The following is a 20041-nucleotide window of genomic DNA, read 5'->3' on the forward strand; positions in this document are numbered from 1 at the left end:
TTTGTGTTGTGTCCTTTTTTTTATTCTATCAAGATTCTCATTTACTAGTAATATTTCATTCTCATTAAAAGTGTTATTGACAACTCTCATCTTTTCGATTCCATCATTTCTCTTATTGACATAACTTCTTCATATCTTTTTATTATTATCAGGTACTTGATCCTCTTTCGAGGACTCAAAGTTAGTTATGTCTTGACTTCTTCTAGAATGTCAACCTCCTTAATAAAATCATCTTACTTATCTGTTCTTTGTCTTTTTATAATATTTTCTTTCTTTATAACCAATTAGCCTTCCACGCTTCAAGCATGATTTATTTTTATTTATACCTTTGGAGAATTATTAGTTGAAGTATCAATTCAAAATTTCTTCTTTCTATCAATATTTAAATATCTAGCAATTATTTTATTTCATGAATGCAAAGTTATATGAATTTTTGATTCATATACGAGGGTCTAAACAACATATCAATAATGCATTCAAATATTTTCATTTCCATCTTTTCATCATTGCTCCCTCTTTTTAGGATTACAAACCATGCAATATGAGTCTTCTAAATCCATTTATTTCTTATAGAAACATCATTTTGTTTCATTTAGAAGCAAACAAGAAGAAGAAGAAGAATCTTAACTAACATTTATTCTCAACTTTATTGTGTGCTCACAAGATGAATGCTTGTAATGCAAATTGAATGCATGAATTGTGCCACACATCACAATTTAATTTAATTCCATTGAACAAAAAAAGACTTTTACATTATTCCTAACTTTCTTTTGAAAGTATATTTCATACATAGTAATGGAGCCTTCATCACAAAGTCTCACAATTTTTAGCTCTTGACAAAAGGCCAAATTATAGTGAAGGTATTCACAATACTTTATTGGCTTGATGCTTTTAAGTGCTACAATTGCAAACTTGCATATTTAAATGGAAAATATTGTCATCACAAATTTTGGTCTAATAATCTTACTGGAAGCATAAATAATCTTTTATTGACCATTCTAATGAGTAGGCTTTTCTTCATCTCATAATCAATGAGAGCCTAAGATATGAAACCACTAGTATTTTCAAGTGATTTAGCCTAATCTCTATATCAACAATTGTGCACATAATACTTCTTTCTCTTTCACAAACCTCTGGTTGTGAATTATATTGATACACATGTCTAACTATCTTATAAATGCATCTATCAATTTTATTAAATATTTGTATGGTTCACAAAGTATCTAAATGGGCCCATTTTCACTCAACATATTTATCAATATCTAAGATCTAATTTCAATTATTACTAGTGATAGTATCATAATTTTTCTTAAGCAAAACATGAGGATCCTGGAAACATGTAATGTGTTAGTTATGTAGGAAGAATCTTCTAGTTCTTGATTTACGAACACCAGAAAACTGAAATTGATTTCTCATCAATTGTAACTTTTGCAGCATCAACTGCCAAAACCTGTGAACCTTGCGGGACAACAATAATTCCATATCCACAAAGCACGGGACCAGATTGCGGAGATCCCTCGTACTTCAAGTTAAACTGCATCAACACAACAAAAACAGGCGAGGTTAGCTTTAATCTGTCTGGAGGTGTGTTTTTTAGGGTATCCAAAATAGACCCAGATAATCGAAAGTTGCGAATCCAAACTAAAATGAGTTCATCAACTTCTGTGATAACCAAGATCAAAGGAAAAAAGTTAAGGTTGACTTACCATTTAATGTAACAGACTGGTGCTCTGCTGAAGATGAAATAGAGGTTAGTTGGCTACCACCATTAGAACCTCTCTGTGATTACTCCACAGACTACAACGATTGGCTACATTCAACATGCAACAGTAATTCAAGAGATGGAAAACAATGGTGCCTTTGTGATGCAAACTATTCTGGAACAACTCAAATTTAACTTGCATCTTCGGAGGTAGTTAGCCTTTTATATCACTTACCTCTGGCATCTTCTCTAGTCCTGCTTTTTTTTTTTCAATGCTTCGATCAAGATCAATTTTCCTTTTGTAGGTGTCCTTCCCACGTCACAGGAGTCGTCTGGAAGCAAAAAACCTCTCACTAAATTAATTCTTGTAGTAACTCTTTCAAGCGCGGCTTTCGTGGCATGCATTGTTGTTTAATTGTTTTTGCCTATATATGGAAAAGCAAAATAGCCCATAAGGAAGGTACTAGTTTAAGTTATTAAGAATTATGAATTGCTTGCTTACTGTTTTTCTTCAAGCAACAGAAATTATACTATTTTACAATTCTCTTCAGATTACTCAGACATGGGAAGAGTTCAGAGAGTTCGAGGGCGCATGCATGACAGCGAAAGACAGGTGAAGGATTTGATAGCTACACTTGCAAGAACTAGAAGAAGATGACAATGAAGGCATAGAGGTTCCATATTATGATTTTGAAACCATACTAGGTGCTACTGATAATATTTCAGATGCAAACAAGCTTGGATGAGGAGGTTATGGCCCTGTTTACAAAGTAGTTGAGTAACTGACTCATCTTACTTGACAATTTAATTTTGGGCAATGGATTATGGATATGCTCTTTCTTTTCTATAAGGTATACTACCAGGCGAACATCATATGGCGGTAAAAAGGCTTTCAAATGTTTCATCACAAGGTTTAAAGGAATTCAAGAATGAGGTTGTTTTGATATCCAAGCTACAGCATCGGAATCCTGTCAGATTGTGGGGTTATTGCATAACTGGGGATGAAAAGATCTTACTCTATGAATACATGTCAAACAAGACTTTAGATGCATTATTGTTCGGTCAGTTTTAAATGCACTAATTTTTAATTGTTGATTGGTTTTGGTTTTCATTTCTAAATTGATTTAAGCGGCTCAAATTGTATTTTTTTTTTCCATAAATTTTGGTTTTTGTTATTTTCAAAGAAACAAAATTTAAAAGAAAAATAATCCAAGAACAGTTAACAAAAATAATAATGATTTTATCATGAAAATAAAAAATTAAACCCAAACATGGACATGACATGAGAAAGATGAGCATGGTTCTCATCTCCCATGTCGAGCACTAGAATGCTCATCTCCCTGGTACAGTATCGGATTCAAATTCTTTTACCACTTCCAGTACTTTTTTGAAATTATAATACTTCTTCCAATGCTTCACAAGGGGTTGATGAACTTTGGAAAATGAAAATGTCTGACACAGATCCTACACGAAGTGTGATTTTGGATTGGCAGATGCAGTTTGGCATAATTTTAAAAATTGCTTGAGAAATGCTATATCTTCATCAAGATTCTAGACTGAGAGAGATTCATAAAGATTTAAAAGCTAGCAATATTCTTTTGGATAAGGAAATGCAACCAAAAATTTCAGACTTTGGTTTAGCAAGAATATATGGACGCAAAAAAATTGAGGCCAACACTGAAGGAATAGTTGGAACTTAGTAAACTTGACAAAGTTGTTTGATCGCAATGAAATTAGTCCTTAACTTCCTCTATAAGAGAGTTACAATTTTCTATTTTTTCCTCTTTATATAGTGATTATATGGCCCTAGAGATGCATTAGATGGATTATTTTCAATCAAATCAAATATCTTTAGCTTTGGCATGGTGGTGCTTGATATTATCACCAGAAAGAAGAACATGAGATTCTTTCAATCCAAACAAGTTTCCAGCCTTTTGGGTTATGTAAGTTTCATCTTATTCCTCTCTTGACATTAGGGGTGTTCAGTCTGGACCCGTCCTGACTGGCTCGGTATCGTCCCGATCATATCGGGATGGGACTTTACGGGACAGGACAGGAAAGGGGTTCGGGACGGGACGGGACACGGGATTATCATCGGGACGTCCCGTCCCGTCTCGAATATTATATATATTATTTTTTATTTTAAATATATTAATTATATTAATATAATTTATACTTATATTAATTATATCAATTATAATTTTAATACTTGTAATTCTTATTTAAAACTAAAGTTTTTTTTATATTGATAATTTTAATGGCATGGAGTAAACATGGCAATATCTTTCTTTATAATATATTAATTATATTAATATAATTTATTCTTATATCTATCTATTTAATAACTTTTATTTATAACATATTTCTTGCTTATTTTTAGAAGAGTAATTAGCTTAGTACATCTTCATTAAAGTAGAAGAACAATGATTTAATGTTGTGTTTGACTTGCCTATTGTTGCTAATCTTATAGCATAAAGATCACTTATATTTGTTATTATAAATATAATATGTAGTTGTGATTAATATAATTCAATAACTAATTTTAAATTATTGTTATTTATGTGCTTGTATTGTTTTAATTTTAAACTTAATAAATTATATGATTTAAAATTTTAATAAACGTTATTACCCAGATCTTTTTTCAATATTATTCCATTTATCGGGACGTCCCGATCTTGTCCCGATCCCGTCCCGACTCTTAACGGGACAGGATAACTTTCGGAACGGGACGGGACACGGGATCAAAATTTAGTTCTGATCTTTTTTTTGGGACGGGACACGGGACTAGGGTGTCTCGGTCCCGTCCCGTCCCGTGAACACCCTACTTGACATATTGTTCTTATGTGCATGGTGGGGATTCCCTGATTATGTGAAAGAATATGTAGGCATGGAGGTTATGGACAGAGCATAAACTGCTGGATTTAATGGACCATTCTTTAGGAGAAAGCTGCAATGTAAATCAATTCATCAAGTGTACACAAGTTAATCTTCTGTGTGTGCAAGATGAACTAGGGGATAGGCCCACAATGTCACAGGTACTAATAATGATTGAAAGCGAGACTGCCAGCCTCCCAATTCCAAAACAACCAACCTTTTTTTATGAGTAGAGACAGCAGCATTTCAAACATAGCTTCTTCTTCCAGTAAACCTGAAGGTAGGGTTGATAATTTGGGCCAAGTCTAATGGGTCAATCAGAACTCGCTCGAAAAATTTAGGCCCGAGCCTGAATAAAATAATAATTTTTTATTGTTCGGGCCTATTTGGACGGCTCAAATAGGCCCAAGAAAATTATTACTATTTGAGTGTATTACTATAATTATTTTTAAAAAAATAAAAATATTATATTTTCCTATTTTTATAATTTTTAATCAAATAAAATATCTCAAAATAATAATTAAAATATATTTTAATATTAATTTTTATACTTCAAGACTCAATCTTTTTTTTAGAAAAATTGAGTCATATACACCATTTTCTTGTCCAAAAAATTATATTTTATATTTTTTATAAAATAAGATAATTAATTTTAAATTAAAAATAATTTTAAAAATAAAATTTGGGCAGGTACAAATTTTGGCTCTACTACTAAACAAACATAATAAATAAAATAATATTTTTAGATAATTAGTTGATTATCATCCACGTCAGACTTAGTTAAAAATTAAGAATGAACTAAAGTAAATACCATTTATATATAGGACTTAAATAGTATAAAAGGTTAAAGAAAAAATTTAAAAAAATAGTATTTTACCCATATTTAAATAATTTTATTTTATATAATATAATGATGGCTATTTTCTCATATTCTTAAAAACAAAAACTACAATTTATCTAATAGTTGGTAAAAACTTTAAACTAATTAGGACAATAATTTTAAATTAGTGGTCTAACTGTAGTTGAATTGAGATTAACTTGATCATAATTAAATAATATGATTCAATTAAAATATATAAATATTTTTATATAGCTATGATAAGGGAAATATTTAAATAAATAAGACATCAATTTACAAGTAAAGGAAACATTCATGAATTAATTACACATAATACAACAAAATAGTAACAGAGCTACTTAAGTACTTAACTACAAATTTAATAAGTTATTATTTTTTTATTCCTTTTAAGTTAAAAAAATATTTTATGCTTAATAAAATTATTTAAAAATTAAAATTGATTAAAAAATAAAAAATATTTTTAAAAAAGTTTCGAGTATTCGAGACGGCCCTAATAAGCCAGAAGTCCGAAGGTGTTAGGGTCGGGCTTGGCTATATGGGTTTTTTAGAAAAAATAATATTCTTTAAGCCCGATTTGAATAAGCCCAGCCCGAATTGAGCCCGACCTGAATAAGCCCGCCCCGTCTGAATTATCGGCTTTACTTGAAGGAATTCGATGTACTATGGATGCTAATGGGTAGTCAAAAACCCTTTCAATATGTATTTATGTTTGCATTTCGCTATTATTATTTTAGGGGGGGTGTGTGTATGGTTTCTGGTGGTTTTTGCTTTTCACCATTCCTCTTATCGTTTAGTAGCTTTTTTTCGTTTATTAACAGAAATTATATCTGTTAAAGATTGTTCATGTAATCTTGCCACATGTGTTTATCTTATGGTTTAAATTTTTAGAAGTGCAAGGTGAGAAATACTTTAATTTTAGCGGCTGCTTCAGCCACTCCCTAATTTAATAATCACGTCCCCTGAAAATGAGTAATTTCATTAGTAAATTTGCTTAGTCAATTAATACTATTTTCACCATCACGACTATTAAGCTAAGGCCTTGTTTGATATGGAGGATCGCATTTTAAAGGATTGGAATTGAAAGTGGGAATAAGTTTTAAAATGATTTTCAAAATACCATGGGATTTAAAAAAAATGTGTATGGAATTAAACAAAAAATAAATTACAAGAAAAACACAAGTACCCTCATCTTCCTCCTTTCACCTAAATTTTCTAGGCATACCCAAACTATTATTCCCTCCATCAGCTACATTGTGCTTCACTTTGTTGCAATTTGAAAAAGTTGTCAATGAACAAATAACCACCACCTAGGAATTTATGGAACATAAATTAGAAATCTGGAGAAAATATGCAAACAATTTCAAGGGACGAGGAGCATAAACAAATTGCGCCATACTTAAACTCCCTTCCTCTTTATCTCTATAGAGGGCGGCTTGGTTTTCCCCTACCTTTGCTTCTACCACATTGCTCGTGACCCATAAACAACAAGGACACGATCTAGATTTGGACCTAAAGGGACAGGGAAGGGAGGAAGATGAATAAAGAAAAATCAAAGTCAAACTCTTAACATGTCGGACAACGCAACGCTAGTGTAAGGGAGGTTATTTGGTTAAGGGGAGAGAGATGAGAAGGTAAGGGGGAGCGAGATGAGAGAGAGGAGACAGACATGGTAGAGGGTAGGGGGAGAGGGGGGAGTAAGCGAATGGGAGTAATTTGGTATGAAAAATATCAATCTCAAGATTAATTTCATCAAGAGGTAGTGGTATTTAGTAATTTTATTTGGATGGAATTGGAATTGGAATTAAACTTTTTGTTACATCATACCAAACATAAAAAAGAGGTACTATCTAATCTCGCCTTTCCAATCCTTCATATTAAATAGCACCTAAAAGATTTGTTAGTGTTACTTTTCTTCCTTGAAGCGTTATAGAAGTCGAAGAGACATTGTTGAAGCATTATCAACATAGTATCAAGATCAAACCGTGGCTTAGAGGCATTAATAGTTGCTATGATAGTCTCATATTCTGTGGTGAGACCATTCACAATACAGGACACATGATTTTTCTCAGGTACAGGTTCACCAAGTAGAGCAAGGTGACTGCAAATAGACTTAATATTTGTTAGATTATCAAGCAAACTTAATTCACCCTTTTTCTTATTAGACAACAAATTCTATAGTACAAAATTCTAGAATGAGATTTACTAGAGCATAAGTGATTAAGTTTCGACCAAATCTGAGCTGCCGTCTCAAGCCAACAAGTTCTGGCAACATGCTTGGAGACATCCACGCTAAGAGCCACAACACAAGCGCTGAATCTAGTTGTTCATGAACCTCAAAAGCTGGATTGGAAATCTCCCTGCCATGTTCATCACGAACTAGATGAGAGGGAACATAACCCCAACCATCCAGCAAAGAGGCAAGCTGGCGTTGTTTACAATTTTATGATTTTAAAAAACTAGAAGAAGAAATATATTAGAAATAATCATGATATTGCTTTTGGCCAAATAACGATTTTCAAAATATAAGTATTTTCTATTAATTAATCTTGATTTCAAAATATTAGCAAGTTAGTCTATATAAAAAAAAAATTCTCATTTTATACCTTGTATTTATTCACTTAAATTATTGTATCTATGAATTTATTATCTTTTATTACTGGTCATAAATTAAAATTTAAAATAACAAAATATTATATATTTTTATGAGAATAAGAATTTTATGAGTACGCATATTATTATTAAAATATATTTATATTTTAAATTTATAAATAATAAATAATTGAAGATTAAAGTGCAATGAAATTAAAAATGGGAACAGTTCATATTTGCAATGGGGGTCAAGACGAACCCATGCATGTCCCGTCGACGTCGATGATGGACGACCACATCACGCACAATATGAATCTAAATATAACACGAGGGAAAAAAAAACAGAGAGGACAAGCGTGGGCCCAGCGAATGAGAAGAATGGGGCAAACCCGTCTGATGCAAGACAAGGATGAAATGTGAGGAAGTTTTTTTATTTTTTTTTAATACAAAGACACGAAAATTTCGTGTAAAAGTTGAATAAAATCAGGTTTTATTAAATTTTATAAGGGATTTTCATTTTGAGGGCGAATGATTGTAAATAATAAAGTTAAGATTATCCTGAGAGACTAGGTGAGCGAACATGTCCGCACATCTGTTTGCTTCCCTAAACGTGTGTTCGAAGGTAATAATTTAATTTTTCATGATCAAATATTTGACTCTGTTAATAATTTCAGAAAAAGAATATGAGGAAGTTTGAATGCAGTGAGAAAGACGAACTGATGCGTCCTCTATGCGAGTCCATCTGGACAAGTATTTGAACAACGAAATCCCACCCATGGTTAAGAAGAAATGGAAGATTAAACAACTTCCAGTTCTTGATGTTCGGTTCATCTTATTATGTGCGTTGTTTGCTTCGACGGTTTCAGTACTCATTATATAACGAGCAATGTGAACCGTTTAGATTGTTCAAATTTTAATATTTTATTTTGTATTTTGATAAAATAAAAATTATACATTTTAATAAATTTACTCTATTATCAATTTAAATAATACAGATTTAATTTAAATAATAAATTAAATATTAAATATTTTTATAATTTTTATAAATGAATTATTCAGATATATTCTGAACAATCTAAATTTAAATTTTTAAATTATAATTTTTTAATTTTTTTAAAACTCCATTTTAAAGATTATCTTTATTTTTATTTTTTAATAGTATATCTATAAAATAAAAATTTTTAAAATTTTTAAAAATAATTTAATTTTAAATCTAGACTGTCCAGAATATATCTGAATAATTAATTTATAAAAATTATAAAAATATTTAATATTAAATTTATCATTCAAATTAAATTTATATTGTCTAGATTAATATAGGATAGATTTATTAAAATTTATAATTTTTATTTTATTAAATACAAAATAAAATATAAAAATCTAGATCATTTAAATTAAAACTCTGAACAGTTCAGATTATTTATGATGTGACCATCACCATGAGCACTGCAACCGAAGGGAAGAAAGTGTCTCCATTTCCCTTCCCACCATTTTCTTCCGTTTCTCTCCCATCACCTTGAATTAAAACTTTTCAATGATTTAGATTTAATTTTTAATAAAATTATTATTTTCATTTTATATGAAATATATAAATAAAATATTATAGTTTTAAATGTTTTAGATTAAAATTTAATAATTTAAATTTATTTATATATCATTGTATAAAATAAAATAAAAATTTTATCAAAATTTTAATTTAAATCGTTAAAATTTTGATCTAAAGATAATGAAAGAAAAATGGACGGAAATGGAGGGAAGGAAAACGGAGATACCCTCTTCTCAGCAATAGCTAAGTCAAGCTGACTTAACATGGGACCCACGAGCAATGAGAAAAACGACAAAAAGCATTAGGAGAGTGTCGGGTGGGACCCACTTGATGCATGGCTTTATTGGCATTACCATTCAACCATCCTTCTCTCCTTCCGCGTCTGTGGTTTGCGGTCAGCACCTCTCCTTCTCTCTCCCCCCTTCCTCTCTCTCCCCTAAGGTGAACCTCCCTATAATAACCCCATAGAATGTGAGGATTGGTCTTATTCAACTTGCAAGGCGACTAGAAATGAAAACGGAAGGTGCCTCTGCGATGAAAAATATCAATGGAATGGCCTCTATTTAAAATATACGAATGGTTTATATTTTTATTATTCATCTTTTTCTTATAAGTTTTCACAATATAAATTTTATATGAAAATACTCATAAATTTTATAAAAAGAGATGTCCTTATAATTTCTTTTTTCTTTGATTGTAATATATTGATCTTTATTTTCATTATTGTCTAGCTAAATATTCTCACACATGGAAGGAACATTTAAGTCCCAAGTAAATGGTGCTGTTGTCCTCACTATTTTTCTTATTGATTGGAGCATTTAAATCAAAGGAAATGAAGCATTTTTTCACGGTAAAGATTGAACATTCCGTGCTTTTATTTTATTTTTTTTATTCTGCATTTGACTCCCTCTCAAAGGGAGCTAGCTTTTTCAAAATTTACCCACTAGTATTTTTCAACTCCTGCCAGAAAATTGAGCAACTTTTTTAGTCTCATATTTTTAAAATGAGAGAGAAATATTAAAAAATAATATTATATTAACTGTACTTTTTGCCTTTTCATTGAGGATTACTTTTAGAATTTCAATTATAATTATTTCTTATATTTTTGTTATATTAGCATTGATAAAATTAATAGAAATGACTTATAAATAAGACCGGATAGAGTATTTTTGTTCTTGATATTTTTTGAGGAAATCCCAACACCCTAAATAATTCTTTGGAAAATTTTTCTTTTAAAGTAATTAAAATGAAGCATTTTTATTTTTACAATCAAATTTCCAACGTTTATTGTTAAAAATATTAAGACTCAAACGTTGACTGTTATGAAATTTAATGAGGTAGGCAAAAATGCTTTATTTTATTTACTTTAAAGGCAAAATTATTTCAATCAATAATTTAAGGTGATGGATGCTCCTCAAAGAATACTTTAAAAGCAAAAATGCACATTTACTCCCTTTTTTTTAATCTCCAGAATTCTTCATATTGGAGGGACAATATATATTAAACCTAATAGCGGTCCAAGTTTATTGGAGCCTTGAGACAGATTTGAATGCTAATTTGGATAAGAATTAACAAGTGAAGAAGCGTCAACATCGGGATTAGGACTTCTATTGAAACAATATTAGGCAATATTACTTCTCTTGCTGAAAATTGATATTTGGATTCCTTGTAGACTGATAAGAATAACCTTTTCTCTTGTAATCAATATTGACACTCTTTCTTTTTTGATTATTCCTCAACCTAATTTGAACCAAATTGATTCATATGAGCTCAGTAAGCATACTGAGTCACTCTATTCCAGCTTTTTGAGTCAATAACAACCATTCAGTTAACTTACTAGATGCAGATCATGCCTAGATGATATAAGAGTAACAAAGGAATCATAATCTCATGGTAATACCCAACTCAAATATTTGGCTTCCATATGGGGCTAAAGAATCTACTGCACTTTTTTACTTTCATTTTACAAACATTGAAACTTTCCCCATTTTTTATTTAGAGAAAAAAAAACAAAAAATGAATCATAGGAATGAGAGGATATTGTGTCAATATATAAACGCACACACATATAGAAGAATGACTTGACAGTATTCTCATCCATCTTCAGTATTTGCAAGTGTAATAGATAGAACTATAGAAACATACTTCTCGAGTTCTTTTTATAAGTCATTTCTATCAATTTCATCAATACCAATACAAAAAAAAGTATAAAAAATAAAAATATATAGAATTTTAAATATGCTCCTATATTGTATCTAAAAAGTAATACTATATTATTTTCTCTCTCACACACATGAAGAGTAGTTTTAAAAATACTTTTTAAATATTATTTGAAAAGCCGCATCGCGACTTATAAATAAGATCAAATAAATCTTTTAAAATATATCTTACATTTCCTTTGCCAATATTTTCAATGCCTGCATTATTACTTCTGCTTATTTTCGGAGAAGAAAAATAGCCTTTGAGCAAGATTTTATATATATATATATATATATATATTTGCTCACAAACTTTCAAGCGATCCTGCTTGAGATTACATTAGAATAATAAAATTATTTTAAAAATAAATCAGTTTTTAATTTTTTCTCTACATTAGAAAAAGAGTAAATTAATGTGTAAAAAGAGTTTTTTTAAAAATTAAAATATTACACTTCTTTTTAGAATTTGCTAAAGGATAGTTTTAGAGTTGTACATAAAAGATTGCAAACACCAAGAGAAAATAATTTATATAAAGGATCAATAAAAATTTCTAAAAGGTGATTTATTAAAAAAAATCTGGAGGGAATATTTATTTTAATCATGGCAAATTATGATATTTTATATTTTTGGATTGAATTTAAATTTTAAAATATATATTTATAGTTTGTACTTTAAAATTATGATTGTATTATTTGTTTCAAAATTTTAGAACGATTTAATTTGTAGTTTAGAGCATAAATGTATAGTATTATAATGGCAAACTTAATTAAAAAAAAACTTTTGAATCGGCGATAACTAGATTTAAAAAAAAATATTTTTTATTAAAAAAACACTATTTCTAGGCCCCAACACATAAGAGTTGGGCCGGACTATTTTTTTTTAAGCTAGGAAAAAAGGGATTGGATTAATCTAGATCTTTATATTTATTAACATAAATATTTGTATACATTCATCTCACCCTCATAAAATACATTAATAATTAAGATTAATAATAAACATAGAAGGGAAAATGACATAGAAGCCCCAAAAAGATTAATTAATTTAACCTAGATTTTAAGTCAAACTCCAAAACTTTGTAAGTTCAATTCTTAATTTCGTAATTTTATTGTAATAAATTTATAATTTATTTTTTAAATTTTAACATTATTGAATATACTAAATAATTTTTTTCTATTAAAATTTAAAATACAAGTTATAAATTTATCTCAAAGAAATAACAAAATTAAAAACCGAATTTGTAAATTTTTAGAGTTTGATACTTAAAATCTAAATTAAATTAAATAATTTTTTTGTAATCTCTTTGTCATTCTCTCGAAATAAAAAATAATATATATTTTTATAAAAATAAAAATTTTATTTATTTATAATTTTTTTAAAAAGATTATTTGTATTTTAGATTGAAAAGATATTTTCTTATCATCAATTCAGAGTATGATTACATTATGAGAGGCGATCAGATGAGCAAATCATCGAGCAGTTATAACGACCACGAGTCCCGGCGGAGAAAAGTAAAAGGAACAACTGGAGGATGAAATGGAGGCTAGCAAAAGGCCAGACGACGACTTTGACTTTGTTATAGTCATTTCAATAAATAATAAAACATCTCTCAAGAAATTTGAAAAAAATTATATAAAAATGAAATTATGCCTCTAAAAAAAAAAACTCCTTTTCTTTTTCTCTCATAATTAAACGAGACGACGGACTTGACTTGCATGCTAGCAATTGCATCCTCTCCACACTGCAAAAATGCTCGAGAAATTATTATCATTATTTTTAGTGCCCACAAATAAAGTGCAGATTGATTTTACAATTTCAATGGCATTCCTCAATCTCTGGTGCAGAAGCTAATACATTTCCTTTGTCAACAGAGTCTCCAAGAAGAAACAACTCTAAAACTTTGATATTTGCCTCGACATTTCAATGCCTGCATTATTACTTCTGCTTATTTTTGGAGAAGAAAAATAGCCTTTAAACAAGGTTATATATATATATATATATATTTGCTTACAAACTTTCAAGCGATCATGTGCTTGAGATTACATTAGAATAATAAAATTGTTTCAAAAATAATTCACTTTTTAATTTTGTCACTACATTAGAAAAAGAGTAAATTAATGTGTGAAAAAAGTTTTTTTTTAAAATTGAAATATTACACTTTTTTTAAGAATTTGTTAGAGGGTGGTTTTAGAATTGTAAATAAAATATTACAAAAACTAAGAGAAAATAATTTATATAAAGGATCAATAAAACTTTCTAGAAGGTGATTTATAAAAAAAATTCGGAGGGAATATTTATTTTAATCATGAAAAATTATGATATTTTATATTTTGGATTAAATTTAAAATATAATATATGTATTTATACTTTAAAATTATGACCGTATTACTTGTTTCAAAATTTTAGAACGATCTAATTTGTAGTTTAGAGCATAAATGTATAGTATTATAATGACAAACTTAATTAAAAAACAACTTTTGAATGGCTGATACCTAGACTTGATAAAATATTAGTTTTGGAAAAAAAAAAAAGAAAAGAATTTTTAGGCCCCATCACATATGAGCTGGGCCTTTTTAGCTAGGAAAAAAGGGCTTGCATTAATATTTTTTTTTTGGGCCATGAGGGCTTGGATTAATCTAAACCCTTATATATATTAACATAAATATTTGCATAAATTTATCTCATCCATCATGAAATATATAAATAATTGAGATTAATGGTAAACATAGAAAGAAAAATGACATAGAAATCTCAAAAAAATTAATTAATTTAATCTAAATTTTAAGTGTCAAGCTTTAAAAATTTGTAAGTTTGATTTTTAATTTTGTAATTTTGTTGTGATAAATTTATAATTTATTTTTTAAATTTTAACATTATTGAACAATAAACAAGTTTATTTTTTCTATTAAAATTTAAAATATAAATTACAAATTCATCATATTTAAATTACAAAATTCATGAAATTTGGCACTTAAGACTTAATATAAATTAATTAATTTTTTTAAGACCTTTATGTTATTCTTTTAAAATAAAAAATAATATATATTTTTATAAAAATAAAAATTTTATTGATCTATAATTTTTTTTAAAAAAAGATTATTTATATTTTAGATTGGAAAGATATTCTCTTATCACCAATTGAGAGTATGATTACATTATGATCAAGCGATCAGAAAAGCAAATCATCGAACAGTCATAACGCCCACGAGTTTCCCGAGGAGAAAAGTAAAAAGAACAACTGGAGGATGGAATGGAGGCTAGCAAAAGGCCAGACGACGACTTTGACTTTGTTATAGTCATTTTAATAAATTATAAAATATCTCTAAAAAAAATTAAAAAAATTATATAAAAATGAAAGTATGTCCAAAAAGAGAAAATCCTTTTTCTTTTTCTCTCATAAGTAAACGAGACGACGACCTTGACTTGCATGCTAGCAATTGAATCCTCTTCACACTGCAGAAAACTTTTTATAAGTGGCGTACCAATTTTGGGTTTCGATCTGTTTCTGTGTGCCCTCGCATGCGCGCGCATAGTTTGCTTTGAATGTAGTTACTTGCCGCAGAAGCCAGAAGAAGGATCTGAATGAGAATAATCCTTTATCGTCTCTTACGTCCTGACATGATAGCTGTTTTTCTGCTTCATATTTTTTTACTATGTCTTCCTCCTCCCTGCTTAGCCGGCGATACTTTGAAGATGGGTGGAAGGCTATTAGACAGTGAAAATGATTATTCCAATCTCATTTCAGATAGAGAACACTTTGAACTGGGTTTCTTTTCCCCTCCTGGGAGCAAAAACAGATACCTAGGAATATGGTATCATGGGAAAGAACCACAAACAGTTGTCTGGGTTGCTAACAGAGACAACCCCATCCCTGATTCGACATCTGGGATTTTTCAAATATCCCAAGATGGAAATCTCACAGTGTTAGATACAGACGGAAAACCTTATTGGTCTTACAGACCTGAACAAATATCTTCTCTCGCAAACCTGACTGTGAAGCTTATGGATACTGGGAATTTGCTTCTAGGAGACGATCAATTACAAGTGACCTACTGGCAAAGCTTCGAACACCCTACGGACACATTTCTGGTGGGCATGAGAATGTATAAAGATTTAGTCTTGACTTCTTGGAGAGCCACTAATGATCCCGGGACTGGCAAATTCTCGTTTGCAATGGGAAAAACAGGGGAAAGCCTCTATTCAATCTACACAAACCAAACCCAGCTTTACTGGGCAGGCGAAACACGCCAAGATTTCGGCGCCGAAGGAAAAATAATTTCGCTGTTGACAAACTTCACCCTAAGACCTACTACTTATAAAAGCAAAAACATGTCAGCATGGACAGTTCCTTCTGATTTTGGGTATGCAAGGCTAGTGATGAATTATACAGGAGCGGTACAGCTTTGGCAGTGGGATAATATCGGAGTTGGAGGATGGTTGTCCCCATGGCACGAGCCAGCTGAAAAATGCAATAGATATAACGTCTGTGGGAACTTCGGCAGTTGCAATATGAATAATTCGCCGTTCTGTAGATGTTTGCCCGGATTTAAGTCGCGGGGGGAGAATCAGATTCCGTCCTCTGAGTCTGGAGGGTGTTTCCAAAAAACAAAATCTTGCGGGCAAAACACAAAATTCATCGACTTGAAGAAGGTGAAAGTGAGAAAACCAGACAAACAAGTCATCGCAGCAAATGAAACAGAGTGCCGATCCAAGTGCCTCAATGGGTGCCCCTCTTGCACCGCTTACTCATATGATGCATTGAGAAATGTCTCTCGTAGTAGTTTCTTCACGTGTTTCATTTGGACTTCTGATTTACCTACTGTTCAAGAAGGGTTTGATCTCGGCTTTAATCTTTCTGTCCTGGTAAACATACCAGATATAGGTACATCATTTATTTTTACCATCTCATCTCTGCAAATAGAATGCTTACTTTAATTAATCAATATTGTCTTAGATTGTCTAATATGAAATTGGTACAGAACCAACTGCAAGAACGTGCAAACCATGCGGTGCATACGCGATTCCTTATCCGCTGAGCACTGATCCAAGTTGTGGTGATCCTATTTACTCCAATTTCAAATGCGACTTGCCAACCGGGCAGGTTCACTTCATTGTTGGAAACGAGAGTTTTAGAGTAACTAATATTGATCCAGACAAGAGATCCTTTTCTATTCAAATCAGTGATTCGTATGATTGCGCTGCAAACGATCTGGGGCATCGGGTTGCTCTGCCATTCAGTGCAACTCAACAGTGCAATGATGATGAAGAAGTCAAGATGCTAAATATTGATTGGGTTCCCCCAAATGAACCTCCTTGTAATAACTCTATAGACTGCAAGAACTGGCCTCATTCAACTTGCAATGTAACCAGAAATGCAAATGGAAGATGCCTCTGCGATAAAAACTATCAATGGAATGGCCTCAATTTAAGCTGTACACAAGGTAAAGGTATTAACACATTATTCTATTTTGTCCTAAATTCTCCATGTTAGAGAGCCAATATATACTAAACCTGACAGCTCTCCAAGTGTATTGAAGCCCTGAAACAGATTTGGATGCTAACTTAGCTTGAATAGGAATTAACAAGCGAAGAAGCGTTCAGTATGAGGCAACATTACTTGCCAAAAATTGATATTTGAATTCCTTGCGGACGGATAAGAATAACCTTCTCTCTTGTCATTGGTATTGGGATTCTTTCATGATTATTCCTGAACTTAGTTTGAGCCAAATTGATTGGTACGTACTCGGTAAGGATACTGAATTTCTCTGTTTTAGCTTTGAGACCGCAATAACCATTCAGTTAATTTACTGGGTATGGATCACCCCTAGATGATATAGAAGTAACAAAGAAATAATACTCTTATGGTAACCCTCAACTCATATATTTGGGAATCCAATGCACCATTTTAGCTTGAAACCTTTAAACTCAAGTTTATAAATCATTTTATTTTATTATGTATTAGTTATTAAACTCAATTTCATATAATGTGAAACATTCCATATCAATTCAAGTCCACTCACATTTGAACATCTTAATAATATTAATAATATAGAAGAATGATTTGATGGTATTTTCATCAATCTTCAATATAACCAAGTGTAATAGATAGAAAAATGGAAGTTTAACTACTCCTGACAAGCCGTAACTGAAAGCAGTTAGGCTAACCCTTCTATGCTCAGATTGCTGTGAGGCTTAAATATATACTAATTCTCTACACTCCAAAGTGCTCAAGAAATTATTATTATTATTATTATTATTATTATTATTAGAGTCCACTGATAAAGTGCAGGTTGATTTTACAGTTTCAATGGCATTCCTCAATCTCTTGTGCAGAAGCTAATACATTTCCTTTGCCAACAGAATCTCCAAGAAGAAACAATAAAACTTTGATACTTGCTGTGACATTTTCAAGCTTGATTTTATTTGCCTGCATTATTACTTCTGCTTATTTTTGGAGAAGAAAATTAGCCTTTGAGCAAGGTAATAACCTTTTTTTTTTTTTACTTACAGACGTCTAAGCGTTCAACACAATCTGACGCTTAAGATTATAATTGGACATCTTAAATTTCATCATGTTATAAGCCCGTGTTTGTGTTTTGTGTTTATGTTTGCATCTATTATGCGTGTTCAGAAAAGGGAAAAACTCAAAGAACAAGAGATAGCTTACATGACAGTGAGAGATATCTCAAAGATTTGATAGACGCTGAGAGATCAGAGGAAAAAGACAATGAAGGGATGGAGGTATCTTATTTGGATTTTAATAGCATCCTATTAGCTACAGATAATTTCTCAGATGTGAACAAGCTTGGACGGGGGGGTTATGGACCTGTCTACAAGGTGATTGATTCAGCTCCACTTTCTTAATTGATTTTTAAACTTTAGAGACATGCTGTATGGAGAATATTTGTTACAGGGAAAGCTTCCAGGTGGTCAAGATATTGCAGTAAAGAGGCTTTCAAGTGTTTCTTCACAAGGATTGAAGGAATTCAAGAATGAAGTTGTTTTGATATCCAAACTTCAACATCGAAACCTTGTCAAACTTCAAGGCTATTGCATAACTGGAGATGAAAAGATATTACTTTATGAATACATGCCAAACAAGAGCTTAGACACATTCTTATTTGGTAAGTTACAAGGCTTAATTCTCTGTACTTTCAAGCATGACACAGGTTTGATGAAATTAAAGAAAAGTAAATGTTGGTGCAGATCGTACACAAAGAGTGATTTTGGATTGGCCAATGCGATTTGACATAATTCTAGGAGTTGCTAGAGGGATGTTATATCTTCACCAAGACTCTAGGTTGAGGGTGGTTCATAGAGATTTGAAAACAAGTAATATTCTTCTAGATGAAGATATGCAACCAAAAATTTCAGACTTTGGACTTGCAAAAATATTTGGTGGCAAGGAGACCGAGGCTAACACTGAGAGAGTAGTTGGAACTTAGTAAGCTTGACGAGTCTTTACCTTATTGAATATTAATCTTCAACCATATTTACAAGAAACATTATGATTTTGTTTTTTTTTTTACATTTTGTAGTGGATATATGGCTCCAGAATATGCATTAGATGGATTTTTCTCGATTAAATCAGATGTTTTCAGTTTTGGCATAGTAATGCTTGAAATTATTAGTGGAAGAAAGAACACAGGATTTTTTCAATCCAAACAAGCTTCCAGCCTTCTGGGTTATGTATGTTTCATCTTGTCCCTCTCTTGGTTTAATGTTCTTTTGCATTATGGTGATTCACTGTTTATGTGAATGAATATGCAGGCATGGAGGCTATGGACAGAGAATAACTTGGTGGATTTGATGGATCGATCTCTAAGTGAAAGTTGCAATGCAAACCAATTTATTAAGTGTGCACAAGTTAGTCTATTGTGCGTACAAGATGAACCAGGAGACAGGCCCACCATGTCACAGGTACTGATAATGCTTGAAAGTGAGATTGCAAGCCTCCCAAATCCAAAGCAACCAACCTTTTTTATGACCAATGCTAGGGGCCTTTCTAGCTCTGCTTCTTCTTCCAGTAAACCTGAAGGAATTCTTCTAACTGATATTTCCTATCAAGAGGGTCGGTAGTGCATGATGAGTTCGATGCACATTGGATTGAATCCTATTGGAAAACCTAAAAGCAACTTTTCATTAAATTTATTGTATATCTGCTCTTGTAAGAAAGTGACTATTTGAAGCGCTACAGATATAAACACACACACACACACACTGATAGATATATATATATATATATATTCAAGGAACGTATTATATTTGCTTTTCA

The 20041-nt window shown here is 31.0% G+C and overlaps 1 protein-coding gene and 1 pseudogene across 3 annotated transcripts; both read left to right on the forward strand.

Moving 5' to 3' along the window:
* The first annotated feature begins 1320 nt into the window (after window positions 1-1320).
* LOC129290020 (G-type lectin S-receptor-like serine/threonine-protein kinase At4g03230) lies at window positions 1321-4809 on the forward strand (annotated as a pseudogene).
* A 10369-nt stretch (window positions 4810-15178) lies between these two features.
* On the forward strand, window positions 15179-20041 carry LOC129291008 (G-type lectin S-receptor-like serine/threonine-protein kinase At4g03230). Of its 3 annotated transcripts, none has more exons than XM_054928088.1 (8): window positions 15179-16648; window positions 16746-17213; window positions 18127-18246; window positions 18398-18603; window positions 18680-18890; window positions 18973-19210; window positions 19305-19455; window positions 19537-20041. In XM_054928088.1, exons 1-8 carry the CDS (start codon window positions 15349-15351, stop codon window positions 19843-19845), a joined length of 3003 nt encoding a protein of 1000 aa, XP_054784063.1. In that variant the 5' UTR covers window positions 15179-15348; the 3' UTR covers window positions 19846-20041. The 3 variants fall into 3 exon arrangements, with proteins under 3 accessions (XP_054784063.1, XP_054784064.1, XP_054784065.1); XM_054928089.1 differs by having other exon boundaries at window positions 16746-17207; XM_054928090.1 differs by lacking the exon at window positions 18127-18246 and having other exon boundaries at window positions 16746-17207.

The sequence above is a fragment of the Prosopis cineraria genome, unplaced genomic scaffold (assembly GCF_029017545.1).
Source record: "Prosopis cineraria cultivar Desert tree isolate PC_DT_omini unplaced genomic scaffold, ASM2901754v1 PC13, whole genome shotgun sequence".
NCBI classification, from domain to species: Eukaryota; Viridiplantae; Streptophyta; class Magnoliopsida; order Fabales; family Fabaceae; genus Prosopis; species Prosopis cineraria.

Bases quoted from the DNA above. Each gene is read 5' to 3' on its own strand.
- LOC129291008 (XM_054928088.1), top strand. From the start codon at position 15,349: ATGAGAATAATCCTTTATCGTCTCTTACGTCCTGACATGATAGCTGTT. The intron at 16,649-16,745 runs GTACATCATTTA...AAATTGGTACAG, and splicing joins GGTAAACATACCAGATATAG to AACCAACTGCAAGAACGTGC. The intron at 18,604-18,679 runs GTGATTGATTCA...TATTTGTTACAG, and splicing joins GTTATGGACCTGTCTACAAG to GGAAAGCTTCCAGGTGGTCA.